The following is a 12,864-nucleotide window of genomic DNA, read 5'->3' as shown; positions in this document are numbered from 1 at the left end:
TGATTGTTGAGTGCCCTAGAGATCTAAACTGGGGCCTGAGCTTCCTGAGCTTTTCACAGTTTATGTTAATAATTAAATTAAGGATTACAGAATTGGACATCAATGTTTGCATGAAATTATGGGGCAGGTTAAGTTGTGTCAGGTATGGGGAACAAAAAAGTAAGTGGACAGAACTATGGCAGAGGGAGCTAAATGGGGGAAAATATGCTATCATCCACATTGCAATCTGAGAAAGACAAATTGGAGCATTTTCTTAATTGTGAGAAACTAGGAGATATGCAGCAGCAGGGCGACCCAGGCAACGAAACTACCAAAAGCTAGTAACAGATAGAAAAAGTGAAGAGAAGTGTTATTGGAATGTTGACCTCCAGCTCTAGGGGTAGGAATAAGATGCAAAGCTTTAGTGAAACCTCATCCAGAGCTCCAATTAGTTTCAGTCACCAAACCTCAGGAAACATTTATTGGCCTTGGAGTGGATACAGCACAGATTCATCTACATGATGCCAGGTACAGCACAGATTAATGTGCGTGATGCCAGGTACAGCTCAGATTAATCTGCATGATGCCAGGTACAGCACAGATTAATCTGCATGATGCCAGGTACAGCACAGATTAATCTGTATGATATCAGGTACAGCACAGATACATCTGCATGATGCCAGGGATGGCATAGATTAATTTGCATGGCAGGTACACTACAGATGAATCTGCATGATGCCAGGGATTAAGGCCAAATTATTAGGACGGATTGCATCAATGTAGTTTGTATTTTTTTAAATTTAGAAAGTTAGAAATTTAGAAAGGCCTACAATTTAGACCCCACCACATGGGGAAAAGGAACACCCCCTGAACAGATCCAAATAGAGGATTTTCTATATTCAAGTGATATCAACATCTGAAGAGAACAGAGGGAGATACCAATTGGGCAAGTGAGCATGTGGTAAAGCCAATGCCTTAATCCACCCTTCCAACAGTACCGGCAAATATAATATTTACAATTGGAGCAGCAAATCAATATTTGTTTTAACATTACACATTGGATGACACCACTTGAGATGGTGAACAGTTGGTGTCCTTTCTCAACACTTACTCCCCATTGCTTTAATGGGAGAGAAATATCGGAAGGTTAAGAGATGACCTTAGAAGTGTTTAAAATGATAAAGGCAATTGTTGGGGTAGATATGGAGGAAATATATTCTCTGAGTGAGAACTCAGAACAAGTGAGCATAAAACTTACATTTGGAGCCAGACTATTTCAAAATGAAATCAAGAAGCATAAGGAAACCTAGACTGCAAAATGTTGTGCCAATTTAGTTTTTTTTTAATACTGAGATTGATAGACTCTTGTTAAGTAAGTGAATCAGTCAAATCTGACTCAGTGTATATTGGGTGAAATCTCAATATTAGGGAGGAATGTTAATTCCTTAACTAAAAATGTGGAAGAGTTAATTGCATTTTCATTTTGTTTTTCCAGGGTTTGATGGGTCAAAAAGGTGAAAAGGTCAGTAGATCATTAACGATATATAAAATAATTTCAGAAGCCCACCTTCAGGTGCTTGATGGCTCAATGGCTAAAACTTCATAACTCAGATATATTTAGGGCTGAATTTTCATACTCAAGATAATGGGAGTTGGGAAAATTCCCAGTTTGTCCCATCCGACTTGGGAGAAAGTACCTGCAAGGTTGGGATTTTCATTTTGGCAGGGTTCAGGTACAGACTGCAGTCAGGCCAGCCAAAACAGGAGAAGTTTGAAGGCAGCACAGGAGTTGCCAAATACAGAGATGGGTTGCTGAGAAAGCCCACGTTGATGCTGTAGGAATTCATCCCCATTAAAATAAGAACAGAAGGGCTCCACAGCACTCAAACCTCATACCTTTTTATCCCCACATGCTCCCCATGCCCCATCCATGTTACCACATTGCCCACCCAACCCCATGCCAAGCTATACCCCCCAAACCATTCCTGTTGCTCCTCATGTCCCCACGCCAGGCTCTGGTACTTGTTTGAAGAGCCAGTGCTGACACAATAGATAAAAAGGCCTCCTTCTGTACTGCTACAATTATGTGAATCTACAATTCACCCACTATATATTGTGTGATTCTTCGATATTGCCCATGGCTTTCCTGCTGCAAGTGAGAACAGAGAATTTGGCATTAAAGCCAAAACTCCATTCACTTTCAGCAGCACCAGAGAATTTCAGAAGGTGGAGATTTTCGGTGTAAATTTAACAAATTGCCCCTAGGGTGACTGGAGGATGTGACAGAAAGATTTTAGTAAGTCATTGCTTAATAAAGACTCCCTTTTACTATAGCTCATTAAAAGTGTCAAACATTTAGATTCTTTAAAGTTTATAGCAAAACCTTGTTATCTTGTGTGAAGAAACGTTGTGAAATTGGCAGCAAAGTTCAGAGAGCCAGAGCTGTCAATCAAGCCATGTTTTCTCTGGGGCTCAACTGATTCAACAAGCTAATGAATTTATGGGTTCTCGGCAATCCATTGTCCTGAGGAAAAACCTCACACACAGAAAAAACATTGCTTGATTGACAGCTCTGGTCTATATTATCCATTTTGCAATATTTATTTATGTAAGATGAACAGGTTTCAAATGCTTGCAGTGCCTATTACTGATACTTTAAAGGACCTGGATGACTGACCTTTTAAAGTTTATTTATTAGTGTCACAAGTAGGCTTACGTTAACACTGCAATAAAGTTACTGTGAAAATTCCCAAGGATTTAAGGTCATGATAAATATCTTTTGAATTTTCAGATGTTCCCTTCATGCAAACTATGATTCACTACACCTCTGAAGTGCTGTGAATCATGATTATTTGCAAAGTTGGCCCAACTCCATGAAAATTGCAGAGGACTAGGATGTTCCTAACCTTACAATGGAGCTGACCAAGGAATTCAGGGGGCAGACTAACCTTCGCCTTTAGAAGATGCTCCTGAAAATTGGAAAATCCGGGAATGGGGTCGGGCATCCAGATTCAGGTATCAGCCCCCATTTTTAAAGGGACTCAGTCAAAATCCCATCCCCAAACTAGGAGGTCCTGAGGATTAATCCCTAGACTATGCTGGTTTAGCTAATTGCTGCTATAGTGTGAGTATGCTGCTACTGTATTAGAGACAAGATGATTGATCCTGCTTGTTGTCCAGCTATTTCTGCTGGAAGCGGATGTCAGCTGAAGGCAGAATTTGTTAACCAAGTAGACGCATGCAATAATGAGAACTGTTTTGGAAGATGCCCAGTACATCCCTATGGAGTAACTGTACCCAAGTAACACGTTAGAACTTTCCGGACATGTGGAGAGAAAGTCGTGAAGGTCAAGTGAAAAAAATTGTTGCATTTAAGATATAATTTCCAGTCACCTGTACTCTGCAACGGACAGGTTAAAACATGTAAAAAAAATGCATTCTAATAAAGTGTGCTTTTCACAGGGGATAAGAGGTGAAAAGGGTCAACAAGGAATCAAAGGAGAAATGGTAAGAACAATTGTCATATAATCTGTAGTGTAGATTGTGCCATACACGTAGTATTTGCTCTCATTTGCTTTATTGACTGTGCTCTGACTTGAGAAGTGGAATATTAAGTGTGTAAAAGTTTCTCTGACAAGATCATTAACATTTAGAATCTTGTTAAATTTCAGGGTGTTATGGGCCTTCCTGGAATGCTGGGACAGAAGGTAAGTACTTTCCATAGAATAATGCACAGAATGACAAAGCCCACCATAGTTAACATACTACCTGAAAAATAGAAAAGTTAAAACTAAGTTATTACATTCAGCAAATAAAGTGACCACAAGAAATCAAACTAAAATCAGAAGGTAAGGAGGTAAAATCCAAAATAGGGACAAAGCAAAGCGTGAGATTGGACTGGCATGTTTAAAGAGCGCCCCAATCAGAGGGAACAGTAACCTTCCCCTCCCACCCCACCATGAAGGTCACAGGGCTCCCACCTTCCCTCCCCCCAACCCCGGCTGCTGCAATCAGAGCCGCCCCCTCCACCCTCCAGACAGTCAATGTCAGCATCCCCCCAACCCACCAAACAGTCAATGCCTGCAGCCCCCCAACCCACCAAACAGTCAATGCCTGCAGCCCCCCAACCCGCCAAACAGTCAATGCCTGCAGCCCCCCAACCCGCCAAACAGTCAATGCCGGCAGCCCCCCAACCCGCCAAACAGTCAATGCCTGCAGCCCCCCAACCCACCAAACAGTCAATGCCGGCAGTCTCCCCATCCAAACAGTCAATGCCAGCAGCTCCCCCCACTCTTATCGCTGAACATCACCAGCATCAAACTCCTTCTTCCCAGCTCCATCAAGCAGTTGCCACCAGCTGCTCCTCCCCACCACCACAAATCAATGAATCCTCCCCCATGAGGTTCCCACTGGGATCCACCCCAGCACTGCCCTCTGGCACATGTTGGCATGGTGCCAACATATGCCAAGAGGCATTGCCAGGGCACTGCCTGGTCACTTCCCTCTCCTCTGGGAGTTTTATTCACCTTTACACCCCCAGGGGTGAACCTGATGTAAACTGCGCCAATGTGATATTAGCAAGGTTTGAAAATATGATTTTGGCTCAGTATATGGAGGGGGGGGGGGTCTTTAATTCTACGTTATGTATGGAAATGTATTAAATGCAGGTTCATGCCCATTGCGGTCGTGAACTTGATTACGTTGCTGGCGAGAGGAGATGAAATTGGAAATCACGATCTCGCCGGCAAGATTTACGACTTCTGGGTTTCACTGGATCTTAAGCCCCTGCTGCCATTCACACAGATGAATGGGCTCAAGATCACCCCAATCGTGTTTGTTGTTTCACCTCCTGCCTCCTGATGCACTCAGCACTATCTGCTTCTCACTGTCAGTAGGGCGTCCTTTATTCCCACTGGCTTCTTCTCCCCACCTTCTTCCACTAGAGCTTTCACCATTCTATCGGTAAATGTGGCTTCCCTCTGTCTGCACCATGTCATCCTTCATGGATATTGTTGAGTCCTAACTGCTGTGGCTGCCAGCATGTTTCCTGCTGTTTAAATAACTCATTACTAAGGTTTGTACTGCTGGTTCGGGTGATTGACTCTGCAGCTTTATTGAGTGACCTGCTGTGTGGGTAATTCACTGCAGTTCCAGCACAACAGTAAAACGGGGAATTAACTATCGTGCTTAGTAACTGAGAGAATTGAACAATGTGTGGTTAACTCCGCAATAGTGCTGAAATAATCATTTTTAATCTTGTATCTTAATAAACTGTTGTGCTTGTCTTCTCTATCCGAAACATGTTAGTTTATACAAAATGATGATTCCATATAATTAAAATCTTACCAACCTACCCTCTGAATACAGCCACACACACACACACACACACACACACACACACACACACACACACACACACACACACACACACACACACACACACACACACACACACACACACACACACACACACACACACACACACCCCTAGTGCCTCTCCACCAACATCCCCTCCCTGCCATCACAGTCAAAAGATAGCACCTCTAGACTCTTCCTCCCACCCCTCACCCCATCCTACCGACAGCTAGTGCCACTCTCCTCCCAACTATACACACAGTTAATGGGGGGAACTTTTCCATCCTGCCCAGGGTTTTAAGGATGAGCATGGCCAGAAAATCCCACCCAGTGTATTCCCCTGGCTCCCCCCCGCCCCACCCCTCAACATCTGGGCCGCTCAGTAGCTCCTTTCTTCGCTTTGTGGTGACCTTACAATCTCTATGAAAAGACAGAGAGCTAAAGAATAGAATTTGAATTTTGTAAAAACCTTGTTATTCAGATGGATGCACTCAAGAGACTACTGAGAGAGACACGACTGGCACGATAGTCATTAAAATTTAGAAACAAGTTCTTATCTGTTGCTGCTTCAATAGTTGGTAGGATTGCATACTCTTCTGGGTCAAAGCTTCAGGCTGAAAACTACTAATTATGGTGTAGCTGCCTGAAAACTTTGCCAGGATGTCTTTAAATGGGTAGCCATGACCAACCACTGGTGCTAGACCCGCCTGTCTCTCCCTGGACATCCAGCCCTGGAGGCCTGATTTTTTTTTTATTCATTCATTCATGGGACATGGCCATCAAAGGCTGGCCAGCATTTATTGCTGATCCCTAATTACCTGAGGGCAGTTGAGCATAAATCACATCACTGTGGCTCTGGAGTCACATGTAGGCCAGACCAGATAAGGACGACAGATTTCCTTCCCTAAAGGACATTAGTGCACGAGATGGGTTTTTCCAACAACTGACAATGGTTTTGTGGTCATCAATAGACTCTTAATCCTAAATATTTTTATTGAATTCAAATTCCATCAGCTGCCATAGCAGGATTTGATTTAATATTGCCATTTGCATTAACATACAGCGAAAAGTATTGTTTCTTGCACAGTATGCAGGCAAAACATATCGTTCATAGAGAAGGACACAAGACAGTGCAGAATGTAATGTTACGGTCATAGCTAGGGTGGAGAGAAAGATCAACTTAATATGAGGTAAGTCCATTCAAAAATCTGTCGGTGGCAGGGAAGAAGCTGTTCTTGACTCGGTTAGTATGTGACCTCAGAATTTCGTATCTTTTTCCTGACGGAAGAAGATGGAAGAGAGAATGTCTGGGGTGCATGGGGTCCTTAATTATGCTGGCTGCTTTGCAGAGGCAGAGGGAAGTGTAGACAGAGTCACTGGATAGGAGGCTGGTTTGCGTGATGGATTGGACTACATTCACGACCTTCATGATTCGAACCCAGGTCCCCTGCATTTCTGAGTTTCTGGATTAATTGTCTTGCAATAATACCACTAGGTCTCCTAGTATGACCCACTGCTGACTCTTCCCTTTCCTATTTGGCTTCCCACCTGGTAATTGCCACTAATTGGCTGCAAGACGCTTTATTCTGTGTGGGAGTTGATGAAACACACCCTACCAGGTCAGACTTCCACTCCCACAACCCTGCACAACACCACTGAAAAGCAAAACATTCACCCCATGGGCTTTAGGAAACTATATATTGTATTAGGCTTAGTGCCGAGGAAGAGCAGTTTTGTGGGTACAGGTCCATTGGATATTAAAAACACTCCCTCATTTCCTTACCTATGAACAGTATGTTTTATCTGTAGAGCATGCAAGAAACAATACTTTTCGCTGAATGTTAAGACATCTGATAATAATAAATCAAATCTAAATCTAAATCCTGCCATTACAGACGGTGGAATTTGAATTCAGTAAAAATTTACTAGAATTAAGAGATAAACTGATGACCATAAAACCATCGTCGATTGTCACAAAAACCCATCTGGTTCACTAATGTGCTTTAGGGAAGGAAAGCTGCCATCCTTATCTGGTCTGGCACACATTTGACTCCACAGCAACTTAGTTTGATAGAATCAAGAAAGATGTTCATAGATTTTAGCTCGTAATACAATAGAATATTAAAGAGATATAGGTGAGTTTTTATCCACTTTATAAGTGTCAAGTTAGTTTTTTTCAGTATAATGTTTCAAAGTATAAGAAGCATATTAGAACAGAGATTTAGATTCACTAAGGTGCTGTCTGAAAAACACAAACATGGAGAAAGGCTTGGGAAATAGTATGCACTTCAGTTAGAATAACATAGATTACAGGCAATGTGATAAAATGTTTACAGTTATGAAACAATTGGATATGTAAACAGGTTTTGCCCATCAAACAGCAACTCGGCATAGAACAAGAGAACAAGCCTCCCCAGCTACAGAATTAAACGTAGGGGAGTGAGGGGAAGGCAAAATACTGCCTACAACTGGCCCCATGTCCTTGAGTGAAAGGCAGAGCTGGTGCCAAAGCAGAAAAATAAAACACAACAAAGTATCTGGCAATTGTCCACTCTCTAGCACTGAAGCTAATTGTAGCAGATCCATTATGTTAATTAACTAATATGACCTCCAATAATATTTATGTTTAGGATTTCTAATCACATATTTAATCACCATAATAGGCAATATCAATTCCAGTAAAGTTGTATAAATCACAATGCAACCATGAGATGTATCCTAGTTACTATATCACATGCGTCAATTAAACACATGGAGCAATAACAAAATAAAAGTGCCGACATTATTTCTCAAGTATGTAATGTATGGAACAACTTTCAAGCATTGCACACAAACAGGCTGGAATGCCAGGCTCGACCTGGAGGTAAGCTCTGGGGAGAGACAGGCCACTTAATCAGCTGATAGGGTGCAGGTTTGACGCTGGCTGACAGTATCGGGGGCAGGATTCCCTCAAGGCTTGGGAAAGTGCAACAATTAAATGCCCTCCGTGGAATTAGGAGCCTGACAGCAGCATTCCCGCTGCCAATTAGGAATCTAATTCCCTTGGGGCTCCTAAAAATCTGGCTGGCAAGGCTTTCACAAGTTCACCTTATCTTGATTAATAAGGGAATCAGTGATTATGGAGGAAAGGTAGGAGAATGGGGATGGGAAAAGTATCAGCCATGATTGAATAGCAGAGCAGACTCAATGGGCTGAGTGGCCTAATTCTGCTCCTATGCCTTATGGTCTTATGGTGGCGGACACTGGGGCCCTCTGCTAGCCTCATTAAGTGCTGGCCATAGCACCCATTGGTCTAGCATTTCAGTATCTTCCTTTTAACCCTCCTAATAGAGACATATAGAGAAAGCTTCTCTAATCTTTAGCCAATAAACAGATGAGCTCCCAACTAGAACCAGCAACGCATTGAAATCAGCCAGTCAGTTATGTTTCTCGTGGCACCAGTGAAGTTCTAGTAGCTTCTATAAAACAAATCAATCAAATTCAAGAAACAATTTGTCCAATTCCTTTAATTGTCACTTTTTTCCCATCCAGCAGACAATTAAAACCTACATTTTGTAAAACATAGCGAACGGTCAACACATAAATAATTTGCTGAGACTATTTAAACTTGCCCATTACATTGCCCATTATGGTTCTAAAATGCCAGTCAGTGATGGACAGTATAACGTAAGTACTCATGGTTTTGAAATCACTGATTAGAATACAAAAGCATAGAATATTCAAAAGCATAGTTTTAAGGTGATGCTCAAAATATGAATCTGTGGAATACTTTTCTTCAGTGTTATGGTACAAATGACAAATAAAAATTGGTATGTTATAAATGTCAATAAAACTGTAAAGAATGATAATATAGCAAGAACCTAACTTTATATTTTTTTGTGAAAGGGTGAAATGGGTCCAAAAGGAGAATCTGGAGCCCCTGGACACCGAGGACCTGTTGGCAGACCTGGAAAAAGAGGAAAATCTGTAAGATTATTTTGCCCTTCTATCTATTACATTGTTTCTGATTTTTTCTTTATAGTTTGCATGATAGTTCCAGTTCAGAGCTCAGTCCAGAACCAGGGGTCACAGTCTAAGGATACAGGATAGACCATTTAGGATGGAGATGACGAGACATTTCTTCACCCAGAGAGTGGTGAGTGTGTGCAATTCATTACAAAGGAAGTAGTTGATGCCAAAACATTGAATGTATTCAAGAAGAGACAATAGAACATAGAACATTACAGCGCAGTACAGGCCCTTCGGCCCTTGATGTTGTGCCGACCAGTGGAACCAATCTAACGACCCTCTAACCTAAACTATTGCAATGTTATCCATATGCCTATCCACTGACCATTCAAATGCCCTTAAAGTTGGCGAGTCCACAACTGCTGCAGGCAGGGCATTCCACGACCTTACTACCCTCTGAGTAAAGAACCTACCTCTGACGTCCGTCCTATAATTACCACCCCTTAATTTAAAGCTATGTCCCCTTGTGTTAGCCATCACCATCCAAGGTAAAAGACTTTCACTGTCCACCCTATCCAATCCTTTGATCATCTTGTATGCATCAATCAGGTCACCTCGTAATCTTCTTCTCTCCAATGAAAATAACCAAGTCCCTCAGCCTTTCCTCATATGACCTTCCCACCATACCAGGCAACATCCTGGTAAACCTCCTCTGCACCCTTTCCAATGCCTCCATATCTTTCTTATAATGTGGTGACCAGAACTGTACGCAATACTCCAAGTGCAGCTGCACCAGAATTTTGTACAGTTGTAACATGACCTCACAGCTCCAAAATTCAATCCCTCTACCAATAAAAGCTAACACACTGTACATCTTCCTAACAACCTTATCAACCTGGGTGCCAACTTTCAGGGAGCTATGCACATGTACCCTGAGATATCTCTGCTCGTCAACACTACTAAGAGTCCTTCCATTAGCCCCATATTCTGTACTCCTGTTACTCTTACCAAAGTGAATCACCTCACACTTTTCCGTCGTAAACTCCATCTGCCACCTCTCGGCCCAGCTCTGCAGCTTATCTATGTCCCTCTGCAAACTGTAACATCCATTCTCACTGTCTACAACTCCTCCAACTTTGGTGTTGTCAGCAAATTTACTAATCCATCCTTCTACAAGATATCGCACTTGGGGTGAACAGGATCAAAGTTTATGGGAGAAAAGTAGGATTAGGCTATTGAGTTGGATGACCAGCCATGATTGTAATGAATGGCAGAGCAAGGTTGAAGGGCTGAATTGCCTCCTCTTGCTCCTATCTTCTATGTTTCTCTGTTCAGTGTTGTGTGAGTAGTTAACAAAAGCTAGATATCTTCAAACATGGAAAACAGATTCTCCCAAACAGCCTTTATGGAATTTTTGAAAAATTTCTGGATGGAAAGCATCCACCCACTCTTTCTGTGGCACCATTTGATATGACAGAACAGTTGGCTTAAGGTTCCATTGCCTGTTTGCTCTGGGCAATGTGATTCTGGCTAGGATATTACAGTTGGTCTCAGGTCCCAACACTCCCAAAGTATAAACATAACGGCTGCTTTAATTTCAGACTGTCAAGAATATTTTAATTGGATGCAACAAAACAATCTAGGACTGTAATTGCTGCAATGTGATCGCTTCTGTCTGAAAGCCTACTGACAATCAATTGACAAGATGCAAATACAAAAAGTTTCAGGCTACGCAAGAGAAAATTAGCAAAAGATATCGCTGCTGATTATTGTCAATTAAAACATGTTGGATATATCAGAAGGCAGGTGGAGGGATTGTCCTCTGTGATTCTACCTCAAATTAGGTAAATTGCTGTGGAGAATGCAATGAGGCTTACCATAGCCTCACTGTGTGGCCAACAATTGCCCATCCCACTCCTGCTCAAACAGCTGCTCAATATTCCATCCCATCCCACGAAGCAGGGAATTGGGATCCATGTGGTCAAACAGATTTTCTTCCCAACCAGTTATGAACCAGCATGCAAAAGATGACAGTAGAATCTGGTTGTAACACCATGGAGGGAGAGGGTGCTGTAGTTGCTTCAATACGTTGACACAGTGGTGAGCAATGCTGCCTCACAGTGCTCTGGACCCGGGTTCAATTCCGGTCTTGGGTGACTGCGTGGAGCTTGCACATTCTTCCCATGTGTGCTGATTTTCTTCCACAATCCAAAGATGTGAGTGGTGTATTCGCCATGCTAAATTGTCCCAAGATGTGTAAACTAGGGAGATTAATGGGGTAAATACATGGGATTATGGGGTTAGGACTGGGTAAGATTAAAGAAAAGGTAGATTGGTGCAGACTCGATGGGCTGAATAGCTCTTTTCTGAACTGTCAACATTCTGATACTGCCAATAAAATGTACCTGCTGAAGACCCTGGGCTAGGCTGAGACATTTAGTGGGACTTTTGTTGTGATTTTGTCCCTTTAATATGCTCCTCATTCTAGAGATGCTGCAGCAATGTCCTAACTGTAATACCGCTGGAAGATTCCTCCTTCCTCTAGTTGGGAAACCTGCTGGGAGTTCCATGTGCATTTCTAATAAACCTAGGAACTTAGATCCAGGATAAGGAGGACCAGGTGAATGCCCCGTCCCACCAGAGGTCAATCCTGCAGAGGAAAATTGTCCACTCTATGTACGCGGAAAATCCCTGCTCATGCTCACTATATTTGCTCCCACATAAGTAGCTGGCACTTATATGAGATACTGGAAGCAGTTAGTGCCTGTGAAACAATATCCTGCCAAATATCAGTAACTGCAGGTAAGTAAAGAAAACCAGGAAGGAAACAAAAAAAACAAGCATAGTTTTCTTATCCAAAAATATGGAAAGCAATGGGCCACGGAATGGAATATCACCAAATGGAAAAGTGTAAGAAGAAAAACTATGAACGTATGATGCTGAATGTGCGTTTTCAAATCTTGTAGCTCATTGGAAGAAGAGAAGATTCAGCACAGTACAGACTTCCAGAATTATGATATTACAATTAGAGTAGTAGATTATGGGATAGGTTTTGATTTCAACTTGGAGAGAAATCAAGGAGGAGAAAGAGAACAAAAGAAGGGATAAGCGTTGATGACAGTATTTAAGACAGGCAACTCCATCCTGTACAATAATGAAGGATTGACGAGGATCTGTAGAAGCCTTATTTCTAGGTATCTTATGCCAATCATTTATTTATTTGGCCATTGGCAAGGGAAAGATGGTCAAGGTAATCCCTGCTATTTATATTGGATGTCCACAAAGACATCTTGTTGTTCATTGTTCCCTAATGCATTTAACCTTCAGAGAGATGGTTCACATATGGCTCATGATGTCACCGCCGCACCCCCACCACCCCCCACCACCACCACCACCCCCCCCCCCCCCCCCCCCCACTCCCCCCAATCAGGATTAGCAATGTCTCAGTGACTTTGTTTGAGACATGTCCTCAACAAAAATAATGGCCCAGAAAATTGCCATGGGAACTTTCTATATAAGAAAGGGAAAGGGAGAGCTATTCCACGAATATTCAACATGTTTGTCAGCATTTCATGTAATAAT

The 12,864-nt window shown here is 42.3% G+C and overlaps 1 protein-coding gene across 1 annotated transcript in view; it reads left to right on the top strand.

Moving 5' to 3' along the window:
* colq (collagen-like tail subunit (single strand of homotrimer) of asymmetric acetylcholinesterase) overlaps positions 1-12,864 on the top strand; it is a 94,681-nt gene that overhangs the window by 47,757 nt on the left and 34,060 nt on the right. Inside the window, exons 8-11 of the mRNA XM_080216224.1 lie at positions 1,475-1,501; positions 3,442-3,486; positions 3,651-3,686; positions 9,220-9,300. Of these exons, the coding sequence (XP_080072350.1) occupies positions 1,475-1,501; positions 3,442-3,486; positions 3,651-3,686; positions 9,220-9,300 (189 nt within the window). The remainder of the gene's footprint in view (positions 1-1,474; positions 1,502-3,441; positions 3,487-3,650; positions 3,687-9,219; positions 9,301-12,864) is intronic.

This window comes from Carcharhinus amblyrhynchos, chromosome 2, assembly GCF_965287045.1.
Source record: "Carcharhinus amblyrhynchos chromosome 2, sCarAmb.v2.hapA, whole genome shotgun sequence".
In the NCBI taxonomy this organism is placed as follows: Eukaryota; Metazoa; Chordata; class Chondrichthyes; order Carcharhiniformes; family Carcharhinidae; genus Carcharhinus; species Carcharhinus amblyrhynchos.
This window is presented reverse-complemented; position numbering and strand designations above follow the sequence as displayed.